The 19149-nt window shown below is 49.0% G+C and overlaps 2 protein-coding genes across 3 annotated transcripts in view; both read right to left on the reverse strand.

The window, feature by feature from the left end:
- Positions 1-411: 411 nt before the first annotated feature.
- rbm14b (RNA binding motif protein 14b) lies at positions 412-10914 on the reverse strand. Its single transcript, XM_083639778.1, is given in 5 exon segments — positions 412-3831; positions 4617-4802; positions 4804-5677; positions 6213-6565; positions 10873-10914. Coding segments are annotated over 4 exon segments (1719 nt in total). The 5' UTR covers positions 6562-6565; positions 10873-10914; the 3' UTR covers positions 412-3521.
- Positions 10915-11863: 949 nt separating this feature from the next.
- The window catches only part of ccs (copper chaperone for superoxide dismutase), a gene marked incomplete at its 5' end in the record, with an annotated part of 60123 nt that continues 52837 nt past the window's right edge, over positions 11864-19149 (reverse strand). For both annotated transcript variants that reach the window (XM_083639703.1, XM_083639704.1), the window contains 5 exons: positions 11864-12698; positions 13131-14074; positions 15860-15963; positions 16186-16263; positions 16462-16522. In XM_083639703.1, the coding sequence (XP_083495829.1) occupies positions 13915-14074; positions 15860-15963; positions 16186-16263; positions 16462-16522 (403 nt within the window). In that variant the 3' untranslated portion in view covers positions 11864-12698; positions 13131-13914. The remainder of the gene's footprint in view (positions 12699-13130; positions 14075-15859; positions 15964-16185; positions 16264-16461; positions 16523-19149) is intronic.

A 19149-nucleotide genomic window follows, 5' to 3' on the forward strand; every position in this document is an offset into this window, starting at 1 on the left:
GGAGTAAGGAGAGACCAGACCAGACGCACACCCCCTTCCCCCCCCCACCCCACAGCCACAGGACTGCCCCACAGATACAAATGCACCCGGGCCATTCCATCTGTGTGCCTCTCCCCAGCTCTCAGCATGTGTGTGTGTGTGTGTGTGTGATGCCCTCCTTGTGTGAAAATCAATTTAAGTTCTATTCAGATTCAATCGTTTAGAATTGCCGTATCAATGAAACACTGATTGGAATTTGTCTCGTGTGTGTGTTCGGAATAGACAAGACAATTACAATGACCACCACACAGACACGCGGGTGCTTTCTTGGCACTTGTGGTCAATTTGTAAAAAGGCCACCGCCACAACATTAAGAGTATTTTATGACGGACACAACATTATACCCACATTTATTTCCCGTACTTTCAAATAGTTCCTCTTTGGGTCCTCTCACAGACGAGTATGGCCCAAATATCAATGACAACAGTCAAAGTAGTGTGCTGTAAAACATGTGTTTGCATTTGGAGAGGCTGGAGAGAGATAGGAGCACCAACCCAGACTTACCCTGACCAAAGAGTGCAAAGCCGGGGCAGCATCTACACCCGTCTCCCCCTGGGTCCCCAGTCAAAAAGGGTTCTGGTGGTCATTTTTACACAAGAGAAAACATGAAGTGGAGAGGAGAAACGTAAACAGGAAGAAGGGGACATGTCCAAACCCTTGTGCTTTCGTTTTTACCACAGTAGTCATCCAAACATTCTTTATTTTAAATGGTGTGTAATAGTATACATATTCTCAATAAAAAGCATGCCGGGTGTTTGTTTTTTTAACTTGTCTTTTTGTCTTTTCTTAAAAAAAAAGGCAAAATTAAAATACTTGTCTAAAAAAAGACGCTCTCAGACATGGCAAACAAGACATTTCGCAACCACAGAATTCTACAAAGGATGCAACTGGTATGTGTGTGTATAGATATATAGATATATACGACACAGAAAGAGTACACTGGTGAGATGCAAAAGTCACTTAACCACTAAAAACCACAGGTGGGGGGGGGAGGAGAGGGGAGGGGAGGGGGAGACAGCGAGGCAGTCAGGTGATTTAAAGAGGGCGTGTCTGTGTGCTCATCAGACTGGGCACAAACAGGAAGTTGCAAATAACTCGGAGCGATTGTTTGAAACGGCCTGCGGTACGAGATGGGCGGGGTTTTCCACATAGGACAATAACACGTTAAAGGAACACTCCGCCCATTTTCAACCAGCTTTGTATCATTAGAACATCAGTAGTATATCAGAAACCTGTAAACGGTTTTGAAGTCTGTCATTTAATTTGACAGTTATTGAGTGTTAAAGTGTGGACCAGTGACATCACTGGTCCACACTAACTCAAATTAATAACTCATTAACTCAAATCAACTCTCAATAACTGTCAAACTATTCATAATTCATCTAGTTTGACAGTTGATTTGAGTTAATGAGTTATTAATTTGAGTTAGTGTGGACCAGTGATGTCACTGGTCCACACTTTAACACTCAATAACTGTCAAATTAAATGACAGACTTCAAAACCGTTTAGTTTTCTGATATTCTACTGATGTTCTAATGATACAAAGCTGGTTGAAAATGGGCGGAGTGTTCCTTTAAGAGTCCATTTAGTATAGACCTCGACAGATGATTGACAGCTCTCTTCCAAATGGCAGTAAACTCCGCCCACCTCATCCTGCAACTGCTTTCAAACAAACGCTAGGGATTCTTTGTAACGACCGTTTGCAGGTCTGGTTTATTTGCAGCAGGTCTGCTTTGTTTGCAGCAGGTCTGCTTTGTGGAGAAAAGGAAGATCGTTGGGGTGACTGGAAAGACACTGGCCCACCTCTCACTTCATTGGTACGATCGACATTTGCTTTTTTTGCTTGAACCAATCGCCGATTAGGACATTGTCAGGCAGGCGAGACCCGGTTTGTGGCTTTGCTAAAAAAAACATTGATATGAAACAAATGCCGTGTACAGGAGTCCACCAGAGGGCTCCACTGTGCTTTTGTTCATAGTCCAACACCATTCGAAAGAAATCGGTTAAAAAGCACTTAAAAAACGGGAGATCCCCTCCGCTAAATGCACTTGACTCCAAAGCGTTATAGGCACATAGTCGAGCTCATCACGTAACGATGCTAACGAGGGTGCAGTCTAAGTAAGTAGCGTGTTTATTCGTAAACAGCTCATTCAGTCGTCACGCGAGGGGGGTTTTCCATTTTACAAATAACTGCGCCCCAGGTTGACTTGCGTTACATTTATGATTTAAACGACACGAAAACAAACCAAAAAAACATGTAAAAAGGCCTCGGAACATACAGTAGGACTATATATATATATAGAGAGAGAGAGATATATATATCTATATACAGAAATCAATGTCACCAAAAGGTGTCTCCTCCCTTTCCAAAACTGCTGATGCTGAACCTTTATGAGAGGCAGGAGACAAACTGCTGAGTGGGTGAAAGCTTAGCACAGCATGAACTTTAGAGATAGCATACAGCCTGTGAGAGGTAGGCAGCTGGAGGTGGAGAGAGAGGTGAAGCAGTGTCTTTGTGTCGTAGTTAACAGTGGAGGTAGGGGGGGAGGGTCAAAGGTCAAAGAGAAGTCCAAACATACATTACAGTACGTATATGTGTGCTTTACGGGGGGGGGGGGGGGGGGGTCTCTGCAAGGTGCAGCTTCGGCTACTGCGTTTTGTGTTGTGCTGCAAGGTCACCACAGCATCTCATTCACACACAGCCATACTTACTGTCGCATCACATTCAACACAGACCTCCACCTCCACCCCCACCCCCACCTCCACCCGGCAACCTTGCTTCTGCTGGACACAACGCAATGCAACCGCGACACAATGTTCTGTACGTTTCAATGTATCCGACTTCCCATCTGATGAGGTAAACATATCAGAAAATCTAAACGACTTCAACCGTAAGGCAAAAGAAACGGCTTTCAAACGAGCTGCCTCCACGGCTAACTGATCGTCTAGGCTCGAAGAGGAGAGTGGCGGACGAAGCTTTTATCGTAAAAGGATTTTGGCCTCAGAAAATCACGACTGTGTGTTTTTTTTGCGGAAATAAACAAAAGGCATGTTGTGATCACAATGTGAACTGACTGACCTGCTCGGTCCAAAATACTGGCAACAAGTGTGAGACTTGACTCTGGCACGATGAAAGAAAGAAAAAAAACGTCAAACGTGAGAAGCGCTAAGAATGCCCATGATGCAACAGGTGAGAGCGAGTTGTTCCTGTCTCGGGTTGCACCGTGTGTGTGAGCGATCAGGACCAAGGTTAAGCTGGATCAAAATCCCTCCTGAAGCAGGTTCAACCAACATCAAACCCCACCCAGCCCACACACACACACATGCACGCACACACACACACACGCACGCGCACACACACACACACGCTGTAAGGTGGTCAAGATGGGGGTTTGGAGAGGGAAGAGGTGATGGTTCAGGGGATGGGGGTCGGGGGGGGGGTATAGCGAGGGGGGAGGAGTCAGAGAGGTGTGTGTGTGCGACTATCTGAAGGGGGGCTCAGGCGTGTGAAGGGAGAGTTCGGGGCGGCGGAGGATGGCCTCCTTGCGCGTGGGCGGCGGCAACGGCGGCTCATACACCCTGGGCGCCGCCATGGCGGCTGCCACTGCGGCGGCGCTGGGGACCTGCACGGGCCTGAGGGCGTCCATCGCTGCCACCTGCTGGCCGGACATCGTCGCCACCGTGGGCACCCCCGCGTGCATGCCGGGGAGGGCCGTGACCGCCGTGGGCGGCGGGTAGGCGTACTGGAACTGCGGGTACTGCTGCAGCTGCTGGTAGTACTCTGCGTAGTACCTGGGAGGAGGGAGGAGCCAGGGGGGAGGGTTCAGAGAGAGAGAGAGAGAGAGAGAGGAGGGGTTAGGGTTGTGCACCACATAGCTCCAGGAAAAGGAAAGGGAGAGACAGAGAAAAGGATTGATATGTTTCCACTGTAGGAAATTAAACAAATATTTTGGGGCCAACTTTTGCCCCCGCTGTCTAAAAACTGGGGGCATTTACAACATTTTGGGGGCACTTTAAAAAATAGTAATTGGTGCATAAAGTTGCTAAAGCGTAGTGTGAACAACAACGCTGTTGGTGTGAGTGTGTTCTTCATTGTCGTCTTCTGGCAACCAGCTTGCAGGTGCTGAGTGAGTGTGTGTGTGTGTGTGTGTTAGAGATGGAAATTAAATTAATTGAATGAAAATCAAATCAAAATATCCAAATATTGGGGGCAATTTTGGCCCCCGGATCATGTTTTTTAGGGGCATTCTGAGATGAGTGAGGCCGTTCATGGTGGTACTTGGCAACATCGAGTAACAAGGATGTGGTCAAAGTAAACTGTTGACTTTGACCACATCCTGGTTACTCGATGTTTGTGTCTCTGTTTAAACATGAATCTGCCTTGAGAAATGACCCCCCCCCCCCCCCCCCCCCCCCAGAAGAACCAGATCGGGTAAGTTGGCAGAAACGCACACATGAGGGTTGTACCATGAGGGTTGTCGTGGGGGAATTCGACTAAACTATGATATTTTGTGGTTTGCTTAGTTGAGCAGTATGGAGGGAGACAGGTGAGGAATGGGAGGTGACATATCTCCTACCTGGCCATGGGGTCCTCTTGGGCCTCGGCTGCCTCCTCTGCCGCGCGGCCGGCGGGCGTGGGGAGGAGGGGCCTGCGTGGTTTGGCTCTCTGGTAGATGAAGGGCTTCATCACCGGGTCGGGCAGCAGCGGCACCGACCTCCGGAGGGGACTGCGGTCTCTCTCGCCCGACTTGGCGGCCGCCGCCCGCGGCTGCCGACTGCTGCTCGGCCAGAACCTGCTGGTTCAGAACCTGCTGGTTCAGAACCTGCTGGCCCTGCGCAAAGTAATGGGCCTGCCGGGCCGCCTCAAAGATGGCCGTCGTGTGGTCCGTGGCTCCCATCGCCGCTCCCATGGCGCTGATGTGGGCGTAGGCCGGCGCGGCGGCGGCGTACATGGCCGGAGAGACGGAGTAGGCGGGGTTGACCGCCGAGGCCGCCGAGGGCATCTCTAATCCAGGCGCAGCGGCCAGGTAGACCGGGTGGTTCATGGCGTGGGTGTAGACCGGCGTGCTGTAGGCGGCGGCCGCAGACTGGAGACTCGCCGCCACCTGGCCGTAGATGTTGGGCGCCATCGAGCTGTACATCTGCTGGGCGCCCTGCGTCAGAGCCGCCTGATTGGCCACCGACCCGTAGAGCTGATTGGCAACGTTGGCGCCGTACACCTGGGTGGCGAGGGCGCCGTAAACGGCCTGGTTCACCGGGTTGCCGTCGGTGCGCGTGCCGGCGGTGAGCCCGGTCAGGGCGGCGTAGGTGGGGTCAAAGGTGGAGGTGTTGTAGACAGAGTTGTGCACGCTCTGCTGCACCTGCAGCGGCAGGCCGGCCGCGGCCGCGGCAGCGGCGGCCAGCACGGCCGCCTGACTCTGGTACTGCTCCAGCGACGGCTTCCCCACCGGACACTCCCCGGCGTAGTGACCCTGCTTCCCGCAGCTCACGCAGGGGATCTTCCCCGTGGGCGTCTGCTTGCTGGGCTGCACCTTGGACAGCTCCACGGACAGAGGGCGGCCCTTGAAGGAGGTGCCGTGCAGAGCCTCGATGGCCTGGAGCGCGTCCTCCTTGTTCTCCATGTGGACGAAGGCATAGCCTGCGGAAGAGGAATGCCTGGCTGTCATTGAGCGCAGGGACAACAGTTAGCATCAGCGCAGCATGCCACAGGCACACACTCATACTCCTTATTACTCTAAAGATCCAAGTATGAATGCAGCCATAAACCAACCACTTTGTCCAATTGTGGGAAATTCTGAGAAATACATCTTGAATCAATGTCGATCAAATATGACCGCTAATATAATGTTACAGGGAGAACTTGTGGGTGAATCAGATCTGGGGGTGTGTCTACAGTAAGGGGGTGTGTCTACAGTAAAGGGGGGTGTCTACAGTAAGGGGGTGGGAGTGGATCTTGTTCTCTGTATATCACATGTCACAGGGCAAAGCTATTAAACCCATGTAGAACATTTACAGGCACTCTTAGGTGCTGCAAACCTGTCAACAACTATTGGATCAAGATTGTTCAAGTCAATCTTCACTACATACACTACTGTAGCTCTGAGAGGATACTTTAAAACTATTCAAATACAGCCAACACCTCACTATTGTCACTCGCAGTCCTGCTGCCTCACCTTTGACCTTGTCGCACTCCAGAACTTTGCCGAAGGTCTGGAACAGCTCCTGGAGGTCTTCGGTGGTGCACATCCCGCTCAGGTTCCCCACAAACACCTTGGTGGAGTGCAGCGGCCTGCCCCGCGACTCCTCCACCACCAGGTTGCGCCCGCGAAACTCGCGTCCGTTGAGCTCGCGGATGGCGCGCTCGGCGGCGCCCTCGCCCTGCAGGTGGACAAAGGCAAACTGCCGCAGCACGCTGCAGCTGACCACCTGGCCGTAAGCCTCGAAGATGGCCGACAGCTCCTCCTGGGTCGTGTCCAACGCCAGGTTACCCACAAAGAGCTTCACTGTGTTGCTCTTGTCCATGGCGCTGCAGAGACACAAGAGGGGCGAGGAAGAGATGAGAGATAAGCCGGGCGATAAAACCACAGGATGCAACTATCTGCAGTTAACAGGAAGGAGGAGTGAGCGCAGACCACCGCCACACCTTAGGCTGATGGCAGGCTGCATGGTAAGGGGAGAGGGGGGGGGAGGAGGGCTGCATGGTAAGGGGAGAGGGGGGAGGGTTGCATGGTAAGGGGAGAGGGGGGGAGGGTTGCACGACACGGAGTCATGTTGCGGTGTCTTTGCCCGAATATTGGGGTGGAATTGCAAAACATGTGGACATAGCTGACGCAGCTTTTTCTCGAGAACTCCTAGTTCAGTGCTTCACATTGGCTGCGGGGGAGGGGTGCTGCTGCTGCTGCTGACGCTATAGAAAGGCTAAGTTTGCATAAAAAGACTTTCTCCATTTCTCCAACATGTAAATCTATAGGGATTCAGCAGAGCGCTGGAATCACTTTCGTAAAGCGTCTAGCTTTTCACTACGAAAATGAAATGCTGCACAATTTATTTGTAAATTGCAGTCGTAAATATTGATGCACTATTTGATAACGGATCCGTGTGCATGAATATACAGCCAGATTAAAGCTGTCATTTCACAAATTAAATATTACACACAGACCACATGTCCGTGTGAGCTGACTACTCATACCATAAACCCGGATTAACTCAGATTATGCACACACACAAAAAAAAGGGTTAGAATAAATCATAAAAATCATCTGGACTCCGGGAAGAACAGCAGCGACTGTGAAAAGATCAGCCTCCATCAGGCACTGCTTTGAGGGAGGATTTTTACTGTATTCAAGAATAGACCTCATCTTTCCACTCAGATGAACAACAGTCATATGAGTCACAGTCATACAGCAGCCGGGGGGGGAAGCACTTTTAGAAACAAATCTGGAAAAGTGAGAGCAATAATAGACATATATAATGTTCTAATATGGATCCCTCCCTGGATATCAAATTCCCATGACAAATAAGGTGGTGATAGGAAGAATTTCAAGAATGCCATGAAACAGAACGGCCCCTTTCCGTTGTACAATTTGCCCCAAACCCACAGCGAGTGTTTCCCCACCAGCCTCAAGAGCCACTTCTTAACATGCGGTGGAATCCGTATTATAACCTGCTCCTAGCCGGTTGGCCTGCATGTTAAACAACAATTAGCCGGCCTACGCGCACTCCCGAGACTCCGTATCTTATTCACCTCGCTCACGGTGTAAGATCCGGATTAGCGCAAAAGGAGCTGTTGTTTAACTCTGGCAGGTCATTATCCGCAGATCCGTCTGGTGAGTGGGCGGGTGTGGCTCTTCGTGACTCACTTCACTTCACGTTCACTAGTTTATTAATTAATGAATCGTTCGGGCAATCGCTTATATCAACGAATTAAACGAGCAAACTCACGGTTTCCTCAAGTGCTGCAAACGGCTTTGAATTGTTTGGTAGAGCTAGGGATCCCAATGCGCTTCAGCTATGCAGGCAGGCAGGTCCATCACACCGAGGAGAGGAGAGAGCTTACTGCTGCGCTGCTGATCCATGTCAGAAGAAGGGAGACATAGGCCTAGTGATCAATCAATCAAATGCGCTCATTTTTGGCACATTGCCACCCCTCGTTGTCGGAATGGACTCCGTCAAAACGGCATGGAAGTCTCCAGATTTGTCGCTAACGTGATGCAGCCAATTCTATTGTGTGAGGCAGCCATTTGAGGCAGGCAGTGTTGTGACTGTGCGTCCACACTGCGGAGTGGATAGGAGCTGACTGACTGATAGGCTATCAAACTTTTGTGGGGAGAAATACATTTAAAACTAGTCAGATATGACTTGAATGCCACTTGTAAAATAAATCACCCACAGTGATTGACTATGGTGCGACCACTATTTTGACTGCCTCATTTTTGGCACAATGCCACCCCTCGTTGTCAATGGACTCTGTTAAAACAGCATGTTTTTGAATGGAGTTTGGTTACAAATTCGCTAAAGCTGTTTCCTATCACATTTCTTGTTTTCGATACATGCTACCGCGCCCCCCCCCCCCCCCCCCCCACTGTCAGAAAAAACGGCTCATATCCAGTTGTTTCTAAACAAAGACCCCTCATGTTTAGAAAGGCAAAACCTGAAAATATCCTGCTCTCTTCTAGCCTGACATGATCCAGATTTCATGTTTAAAAGGCACTTAACTCATTGAGTGCCAGCCACTTTTGGAGAACGGACGCTCCCAGTGCCAGAGTTTCAGAGCGTTTTCAGTGATTTCTCGAGGCCCACAGAATATTGTGTGATATTACTATGTAAACACTGAACACACACAAAGAACGATGAGACTCTATTCTATCATCTGCAAAAAAAAGTTTATTGATCCCATTTTCCGTTCTTTAGTTATGAGCCGGAGAAGATAGCTTGATTCATCCAAAAACAGTAATTTTTTCCTAGAAGCTGAGATAATTGGCCTTTTGTGAAATTAAACATTTCAAGCACATCACTGACTCTGAAGCTAATCTTTTCTAATGTAGTCACACCTCAAAAATAATTTCCTTCAATAAAACAGTTTAGGCCAGGGAATTTTGTTTGGCAGAATAATATTTTTAGCTACAACCAGCAGCGCTGGCCCCTGCGTGCGCTGCTGGTTGCAGCTTCTTGCTGGTCTTGATTTGCTGCTGGTGGGCATCGGATATTCTGGCTTGCGTTTGTCAATCCTGTCCTGCTGCCTGGGTCTGTCTGGCCGTTGCGTGCTGCTCTGCGTGCCCCCCCCCCCCCCCCCCCCCCCCCCGCCCCGCCCCGCCTCAACTGCACACTCCTCCTCCTGTCTGTGGTGGCTCTCTGCTGAGTTTGCTGTGCGCACAGTGAAGGGTGCGCAACATCCCGTTTTTTTACAGCGTTCCGCGTGTGTTTGTCACCGGCAACGATGCTTCCAGTTGAGAATAATAACAACTCCACGGTGTGGATGTGCGGATGTGCTGTCGCAACCGACACGGAGCGGCTCAATTGTGGGAGCAGATTGGCTGCTGCAGGCACAGCTGCAGTAACGTGCTTCAGCATATCGATGCATACGGATGCGATGCGATTTCCGTTTCCATAACGACTTCTTCTTTGTTTTTTCCTTGCCTTTCTGTTATGTGGAGAGCACTGTCGCCACCTAAGGGTTCTGTAAAATAGGTTATAGACCTCCAATAGCTACTATAGTTGTACAGGAGCTGCGGAAGGCTTTGATCGACGTCCCACCGTCAAAAAACGCATTGGACGTCGAAGGACGTCCGTGGCACTCTACGTCACTATTTAATTGGACGTCGAAGGACGTCCATGGCACTCAATGAGTTAAGTAATCTGCAGACCAAAACTGCACACAGTGCTCTCACAGGTCAGGAGGTCAAACTGCACACAGTGCTCTCACAGGTCAGGAGGTCAAACTGCACACAGTGCTCTCACAGGTCAGGAGGTCAAACTGCACACAGTGCTCTCACTCACACAGGTCAGGAGGACCTTTTCTCTTCCTGAACGGCCCCAAACAAACGTGTGGCTGTAAACCAAAGGGCAGAGTAGTGGAACGCCACACCAGAGAGAATGACACGTCTATTTTCCGGTTTAGGCTTCAGGCAACATGCACACAAATCTGCGGCTGATATTCATACGGGGCACTAGTTCAAACAGCAGCTAAGTTAGCCGTTTAGCTTGACTGTACTGTACTGTACCCCTCCCTCATCGATTGCATATGGCTGCCTGGCTGCTGCATTGAAACTGGGTTCATATGAGGCATCAAGCTGTTTTGTGATGACGCAGCACGGAGCCGAGTCAACACATTTGTCCTGCTCGGGACATTTCCAGACACACGGGGCGAAAAAACACAAGCTACGATCGTTTAACGGACAATTAACGCCAACGTTAAATTGTCCACATGTTTCCCGTCCACATGAATGGCGAGCGCGTTTGGATGCTTGCTTTCGCTTGTGTTGTTAACAAACCGAGCGCGAGGCGAACATGTTAAGCTATAAAACGATACATAAACATGTGACACACATTGTAACTAAATAAGGATTATTCATACTCGCTCCAATGTGGCGAAACCGGGCACGAAAAGGCACGCTGGATCGATACAATGTAACAACGGACAATCACTTCCCCCCCTCAGGCAGGCAGCACGGGGACGAATACAGCGCAACACCGCGCCGCCACGCACGAGCCACTCCGTCCCCAGTCTCTTATCACTCATAAACACAACGAATCACTATTAAGCGCGTCTGTTACGGTTCGAGTGAGAAGAATGGCGAAGAAAGGGCGAAAAAGAAAGAGGAACTACCATCTTACCTAAGCGGTGCTCTGTTTCAAAATGGTAGCGCCTGCTTCCGTTTGTTCGGGCATTCTGCTGGAGAGAGGAGGGGGAGGGTGCTGCTGTGCTGCTGCCTGCGCCCAGAGAGGAGGAGGAGGAAGAGGAGGGGGGGGGGGGAGAGGAGGAGCAGGAGGAGAGGAGGATGCTGCTCTGAATCCTCACAAATCACACATGAAATTACCCAAGAGCACACAGCACCAATACAAGAACACACAGCACAGCACCTCCACCACACAGCACAGCACCTCCACCACACAGCACCTCCACAGCACCTCCACCACACAGCACCTCCACAGCACAGCACCTCCACAGCACAGCACCTCCACAGCACAGCACCTCCACCACACAGCACCTCCACAGCACAGCACCTCCACTGCACAGCACCTCTACAGCACCTCCACAGCACAGCACCTCTACAGCACCTCCACAGCACAGCACCTCTACAGCACCTCCACAGCACAGCACCTCTACAGCACCTCCACAGCACAGCACCTCTACAGCACCTCCACAGCACAGCACCTCTACAGCACCTCCACAGCACAGCACCTCTACAGCACAGCACCTCCACAGCACCTCCACAGCACAGCACCTCCACTGCACAGCACCTCCACAGCACAGCACCTCCACAGCACCTCCACTGCACAGCACCTCCACAGCACAGCACCTCCACAGCACCTCCACTGCACAGCACCTCCACAGCACAGCACCTCCACAGCACCTCCACCACACAGCACCTCTACAGCACCGCACGACTGTTCAATGCATTCTAAAAGAGACTGCAGGCAGAATGGCCAGGGCAAAGCCACAGGGGTCAAAGGGTAACTGCGTTTGAATGGATGGGGGGAGCAACAAGTGAATAAATGCAATGATGGGGGTTGATGAAATGCTCTTGAAGTAGAACAGAGTACAACACAGGGTTTCAATTGTATGTTATTTATTCATGGGGAGGTTAGGGTTAGGAGGGGGTCTTGCTGCTTCCTTGAATTCATGAGGAAATACTTGGAAAAATAAATCGTCTTAAAAAAAAAATATTGCAAAAGTCTGAAGATGATTCCTGACTTCAGTACTAGCAGTTAAACACAAGGACCACAATGGCAATAAGTCTTATTTTCTCCCCCCTTTATTGACAATTTCACTATGTGTTCACTATATATATATATATACTGTATGTGTGTATATATGTGTGTACACGGTTGTGGCCTAAAGGCTGTCAAACTTGTTTATTTTAAGCTGTCAAATAAAATCATTCAATATTACGAGTGGGTAAAAAAAGAATTGATGGTGGAACTCTTCAAATGCAAGATGATTCCTGGTGATGAAGTCTGTACCTACAGTTTGAAATGGAATGGACAATGACAAGTTCAACGAGCTTATTCCGGGCATCACCAGGAAGACTAATATTACACTCACTCGCATTAGTAATAACATTTTACACAACACATCCATCTCCTCCTCTCCTCATCTCTTCATCTCCTCATCTCTTCTCCGAGGAAGAAAAATATCAACACGTGTCAGCAGGTAGAACGTTCACACACACATCATCCAATTACACTTTCATATTTAAATTGTGACAATAACAAGTCGATGCGAGGATCAATAGTGTCAAACGTGGAAGGTTTCTGTTTGCTGTATCGTGTGACACTGAAGGTGGCTGCTTCCGTGACAACGATGGAGGGGAATCCTACACTGAAACTCCATGTTGGAAAGACAGCTGACCATGCACTCCTTTGAGGCTCGCCCCTCGCTCGCTTTTACCCCCTCTTGCCCTTTCTCGTTTGGCTGGAATTTGACTCTCTCTCTCTCTCTCTGCTCTCTCCAACCTCTCTCTCTCTCTCTCTCTCTCTGCTCTCTCCAACCTCTCTCTCTCTCTCTGCTCTCTCCAACCTCTCTCTCTCTCTCTGCTCTCTCCAACCTCTCTCTCTCTCTGCTCTCTCCAACCTCTCTCTCTCTCTCTGCTCTCTCCAACCTCTCTCTGCTCTCTCTCTCTTCTCTCTCTGCTCTCTCTCTCTCTCTCTCTCTGCTCTCTCCAACCTCTCTCTCTCTCTCTGCTCTCTCCAACCTCTCTCTGCTCTCTCTCTCTCTCTCTCTTCTCTCTCTCTCTCTCTCTCTCTCTCTCTCTCTCTGCTCTCTCCAACCTCTCTCTCTCTCTCTGCTCTCTCCAACCTCTCTCTGCTCTCTCTCTCTCTCTGCTCTCTCTCTCTGCTCTCTCTCTCTCTCTCTCTCTGCTCTCTCCAACTCTCTCTCTCTCTCTCTTCTCTCTCTCTCTCTGCTCTCTCTCTCTGCTCTCTCTCTCTCTCTCTCTCTGCTCTCTCTTCTCTCTCTCTCTTCCCCAAGTCGCTCACACCACCTTATGGATTTAACGAGAACAGGCTATGGCAGGAATGGATGTAGTTCAAATAGAAGTTAGTGTGGTGCAGCTTCCCTCTGGGATGTTTCAGGAGTCTGGATAATTAACTTGGACATTTTAATGACAGCTTGAAGCCCATTTCCTCCAGCTGCAGATTAGGTGCCAGTGTTGAACTCAAATGGATTGCTCAGATCTTCCTGCCGCATCGAGCGAAACGAGCTGTGTCAGCCGTCTGGTTATACCGTACATAAAACTATATTAATGGAGTCTGGTTATACCGTACATAAAACTATATTAATGGTTATACCGTACATAAAACTATATTAATGGACACCATATCGAGCTAATCGGAGCGTTTGAAAAAGTCCCCAAGCGGTGTTGTAATCTTCTTAAGTGCTGTTCTAAAGAATGCGTTTCATAGTATCAGTGGAAAAGATTCAAGAAAATAAGGACACTTTTCTTTGGTCATTTGTCCAGCTGTCTGGCAACATCATCTTCTTCAGTGCTCTGTGTCTCTGTGTCTGTCTCTGTCCCTCCCTTTCTGTCAACAAATGTCCCCTCTCCATTTCTCTTTGACACCCTACTTTTTCCTCATCATGTGACTACAGTCACAGATATGACCAGTGTGTGTGTGTGTGTGTGTGTGTGTGTGTGTGTGTGTGTCCCGGGGCGTTCAGAGGTGTGCTGCGGGCATCTCTGCGTTGGCCTTGCTCCGCCCCTTCCCGGCGATTGGCCTGTCCCGCTCCTCCCACAGCGTGATGCCGTCACACGCGCAAATCTGCTTGGGGTTTTGGAAAAGGCCCGCCGATCGAGCGATGATCCCACAGGCCAGCCTACAGGCAGAAATGAGGAAGTACAGGTTGGAAAGAGCGGATTTGTTATTTGACTGCAGCCTTTTGAGTGCTCATATTCACCTTATGTAGCCCCGCCCACTTGACCCAGGTGTGTTATGACTTCACCGTCTGTTTTACCTGTTCACTAGCACTGTCCTGTCACAGGAAGTGTCAACACAATAGGAAGTAACTGGCTAACCCCTGTCTTGGAACATAAAGGTGAATACGTGATGTTTTTACTTTCTTTTGTAAATCCCTATGATGCATGTATGGTTTATGATTTTTTTTTCTCTCCCCATTTTCTCTCAAATGTACATCGCCAATTCCCCCTGTCCAGAGCCGTGTATATAGAAGAGTTCCCCCTGTCCAGAACCGTGTATATAGAAGAGTCACGACATCTCCATTCACTCCAAAGGACCAGTTTTTTATTCTCAAGAGCTCCAGGAAGTAAGGTCCTGGATTAAGCAGCGCTGTCGAGTTGCAGCAAAATGGACCGTTTGTGATGTACTTTGAAAGGGTCAGACTTTTAAAGAATCAAATTGTATATTATCAGCTTTATTTTAGCATCCAAACGTAGCGCGAGACTCCTTCCTGGCTGTTAATCGGCTACTGAGTCACACATTTTGGACCTCCGCTGACGCCACTCTCTCTTACTAGATTGCTCTGGTCCTGTCCAAGTAGTCCCCGGCCGTTGCTCCACCCTCTCTGCTGATCTGGGGAGGGTGTAGACAAGCACAATAATGCTTCCTCTGATACATGTGGAGCCGCCAGCTGCTTCTTTTCACCTGACATGGGGGGGGGGGGACGTTGTGCGTGCGGAGGAACACGTTATTACCCCCAGTTCCCCTCCCTGCTGAACAGGTGCCCCGACCGACCAGAGGAGGCACTAGTGCAGTGACCAGGACACATACCCTATCCGGCTTCCCACCAGCAGACACGGCCAAGTGTGCCTGTATGGATGCCCGTCCAAGCCGGTGGTAGCAACGGGGGCACAGACCTGTGTCCCTCGTGTCGGTAGGCGAGGGAATAGACCCCTATATATATACCACCCAGTCACCCCATCTATGCTTTATGGTTTCTGTAGTTTTTGTGTGTGTTTGCAACCTTCATCTTTATCGTGATCTTACCTTTCTTGACCAGGTCTCTGATGAAAAAGAATGATACTCTTGATCAAATCCTGGCTAAACATCGATAAACTAAATACATCTACAGGAGCTGAAATCAAATGCATTATTTGCAGGGACTACATCTCCCAGCTCTCCTATCACGTCAGCCTCCACGTCTCTGCTGTGAACCCACCTGTCCCCAGAGTTTCCTATCACGTCAGCCTCCACGTCTCTGTTGTGAACCCACCTGTCCCCAGAGTTTCCCATCACGTCAGCCTCCACATCTCTGCTGTGAACCCACCTGCCCCCAGAGTTTCCCATCACGTCAGCCTCCACGTCTCTGCTGTGAACCCACCTGTCCCCAGAGTTTCCCATCACGTCAGCCTCCACGTCTCTGCTGTGAACCCACCTGTCCCCAGAGTTTCCCATCACGTCAGCCTCCACGTCTCTGCTGTGAACCCACCTGTCCCCAGAGTTTCCTATCACGTCAGCCTCAACGTCTCTGCTGTGAACCCACCTGTCCCCAGAGTTTCCTATCACATCAGCCTCAACGTCTCTGCTGTGAACCCACCTGTCCCCAGAGTTTCCCATCACGTCAGCCTCAACGTCTCTGCTGTGAACCCACCTGTCCCCAGAGTTTCCTATCACGTCAGCCTCAACGTCTCTGCTGTGAACCCACCTGTCCCCAGAGTTTCCGGTCTGTGTGGAGAGGGGGTGTCCGCCTCCACCCAGGTCATCCTCGCCTGCGTCCACCACCAGCGATCGACCAATCACATCCCACACCTGCAGCGGGTCAAGAAGTTTTAGAAATTAGCTACAGATTTACGAGCGCTTTGTTTCCTATAAGCCTAAGTGGACGTCAGTATGGTCACCTGACTTAATCACTAGTGTCAAATGTGTGTGTGTGTGTGCGCGCGCGTGCGTGTGCACGTGCGTGTGTGTGTGTGTGTGTGTGTGTGTGTGTGTGCGTGTGTGTGCGTGCATGCATGTGTGCGTGCGTGTTACCTTTAGCTGAGGGTCTTCTAGTCTAAATGAGGCTCTGCCATCTAGTCCAGCAACAATATTCCCCAAATCACCGACATGCTGTACAAAAATGACATGAATTAAACATAACAACATCAGACATGTATAAATAACACTGAAGCATAGCCAGAAATACACTAGACACATTATATATATAACATCGAAACCGAAAAATACTGCTTCACAGCTGGACTGAAAATTCAACTTTTCGCCCAAAACTGTCTTTTACAGTGCTCTAAGAAGTAGATTTGGCCATACCCGTTCAGAGTGTCCTGGTCCGCCATGTTGTCTTCCAAAGGGATTATAGTGCTCTCCACAACTGTGAAAGATAGAGACGGTTTTAACTTGACAACATAAACATTCTAAATGGAACCCCAGCTCACTTCCTGTTGCAGTGTTTGCTATGGACAGTAGGACAGGACTGCCAGGACTCCTAGGACAGGACTGGCAATTCTGTGAAAAGCGTCTGTGCTGTCATGTCAAAAACACATTCTTCATTTTTTCTGGTAGAAAATTAAATGTAGCTTAAGGTGCTTTCTCGCTGGGAACGATTTAGTTCCATTCCGTTGCGGTCACCCGGGAACGATTGCCTCCATCAGTAGCTAACGAATGGAGCTCTCCATGGTGCTGAACCTGTGTTGACTCATTTTGGCCATTTAGGGCCTGTGTCCACCTAGCGTCTTTTTCCGACGTTAAACGCTGGAAGTACGCTGGGAAGCGCTGATCTCGGCGCACAATATAACAAGGAAGCAGTCTGAAACTAACGTTAGGTCAGTGCCGTAGTAGCTTGATAGCTGACAGCTAACATTAGCAAACAACACACATACAGTGATTTAACTCAACACTCACCAGAAATATTAACACGTTAATTGCCAAGAACGAGTTGAGTCGTCAAACACAATCCAGCTGTTCACTGCCAGCGACGAGTTTTTTTTTTTGACGGTGGGGCGTTGATCAATCCCTTTTACGTCTCCTATACAATTATTGGAGGTATTGAATGTGTATAATCTATTTTACCGACCCACTAAGTGTTGACAGTGCTCCCCCAGACGAGCGAAATCAAAGAAAAAACTGCCGCGGGAGCAAGCCATTCAAGGAAATGGCGAGGCGATTTTACAGTAATCCATTCCAGACTTGTCTTGCCCGAGAGCGGCCGCGCAGGCAGCAGCACACAGAGAGCGGAGAGCGATTTGCAAAATAGATTATAGGTGAAACACACTTTGAAACACCTCAGAAAGGCCAGAATCAACATCTGCCCATCGCCCACGCATTCCCCGGCCCATCTTGACTCGCACAAGGAGCGTCCGCACGCAGGCAAGCAGGCAGGCAGGCACGCAGGCAGGCAGGCACGCAGGCAGGCAGGCAGCAGCAACGCGCTTCTGACACGCCCGCTGTAGAGCCAGGAGGAAGGAGGAGAAGACACACGGAGGGAGGAGTTTGAATGAGAGGGGTGTTTCCTGTTGTTATGGAGGAAATTACTGTTCAAAACTATTGTTTAGAATGTCTGACGGTCTTACTGATGCCAAAAATGAATGGTTAAAGTGATTGTTCTATCGAATTTCACAAAAAGCCATTTATCTCTGAATAAATTTCCAGACGCTGAAACCATGCTGTACTCAACGGCTAATATCTACATAACTACTAACTCTACAAACTAACTCTTTTAGACAGAGAAAGCACACATTCTATTAGTACTTTTCTGAACTTTGTGTTCACAAAGTCCAACCAGAAAATTATGCTCGGCTCTTGTAAAATGAGCCAGAATCCTCAAAAAAAGGCCTGGCAGAAGCTACCTACAGTAAAAAAAAAACGGCTGGCAGTCAATGTGTTAAGTGTCTAGCCGATCTGCTCCCACAATTGAGCCTTTCTGTCTCTGTTGCGATAGTTTTTCCATATGATTAGTTGCCAGAAAAGGAGCACCCAACACCAGCGTCTTTCTGAAAAGTTTAAAAAAATTCAGCTGGGAGCGCTGGGAGTCAGTTGACGTGAATTTGGCGCCAATAGTCCTGATGGTGGCGCTACAGCGACCGTCTAAAGTTTCAAACTTTGAAAATTCATAACAAATCAGGCATATGGGCTACGGCTTTGGCACTTTCACCGAAATGTGTGCCCAAATGAGGAGAAACTTTTGTACGCTGCAACCTATGGCCAATTATGAAGTCTAAAGACCGCAAAACTGCAAAAACTGTAAAACTAATTAAACCCTAGTCCTCCCACATTTCTTCTTCAAATGACACCAAACTCCAGCATCTACATCGGTAGACTGTCCTCCACAAAAGTATCAAACAGATTTTTGATAGATAAAAAATTGAGCCCACAGTGCATCAAAATGTTTTACTGTAAATGGTACTTTAAACAGCTAATGCAAATTCTTGCTAAATAAAGCTCGAATCTCCACGAAAAATGTTGACAAGATTTTGCTGTCAGAGTAGTTGAAGTGTGCAAAATCTAAGAATTGTATGTCAAAAACTGAATTTTTGACAGTATTTTGAATTCTGCCCTCATGTATAGCCTAAAGAGCATCGTAATTGCCCTAATTACCTAATGATGTGATGTCACTTGAGCAATGACGTCATCAGTGATGTCATCAGTGATGATGTCATCAGTTTTGTGACATCACTGATGATGTCATCTATAAATCGCTCAGCCTTCCTCTCCATAACATCAGCTCTCCCAGTACCTCATCGACTCTACAACAGCAAGGAGGCAAGTAACGTGTGTCTGTCTGTCTGTCTGTCTGTCTGTCTGTACACCTTTCTAGAGACGAAGAAATATTTCCAGCCCTAGTATGAGTGTTAACATATGATAGTGTTTTATTGTGTTTTAGGAAGCAAGGGTTCAGCTGTACCCTAGGACAGAGAAGACACAAGTGGCTACTAGTCACTCAGCCTCCCTCTCCAGTGCATCTAACATCAGCTCTCTCAGTACCTCATCCACTCCTTCACA

The sequence above is a fragment of the Poromitra crassiceps genome (genome assembly GCF_964638095.1).
Source record: "Poromitra crassiceps genome assembly, chromosome: 7".
NCBI lineage: Eukaryota > Metazoa > Chordata > Actinopteri > Beryciformes > Melamphaidae > Poromitra > Poromitra crassiceps.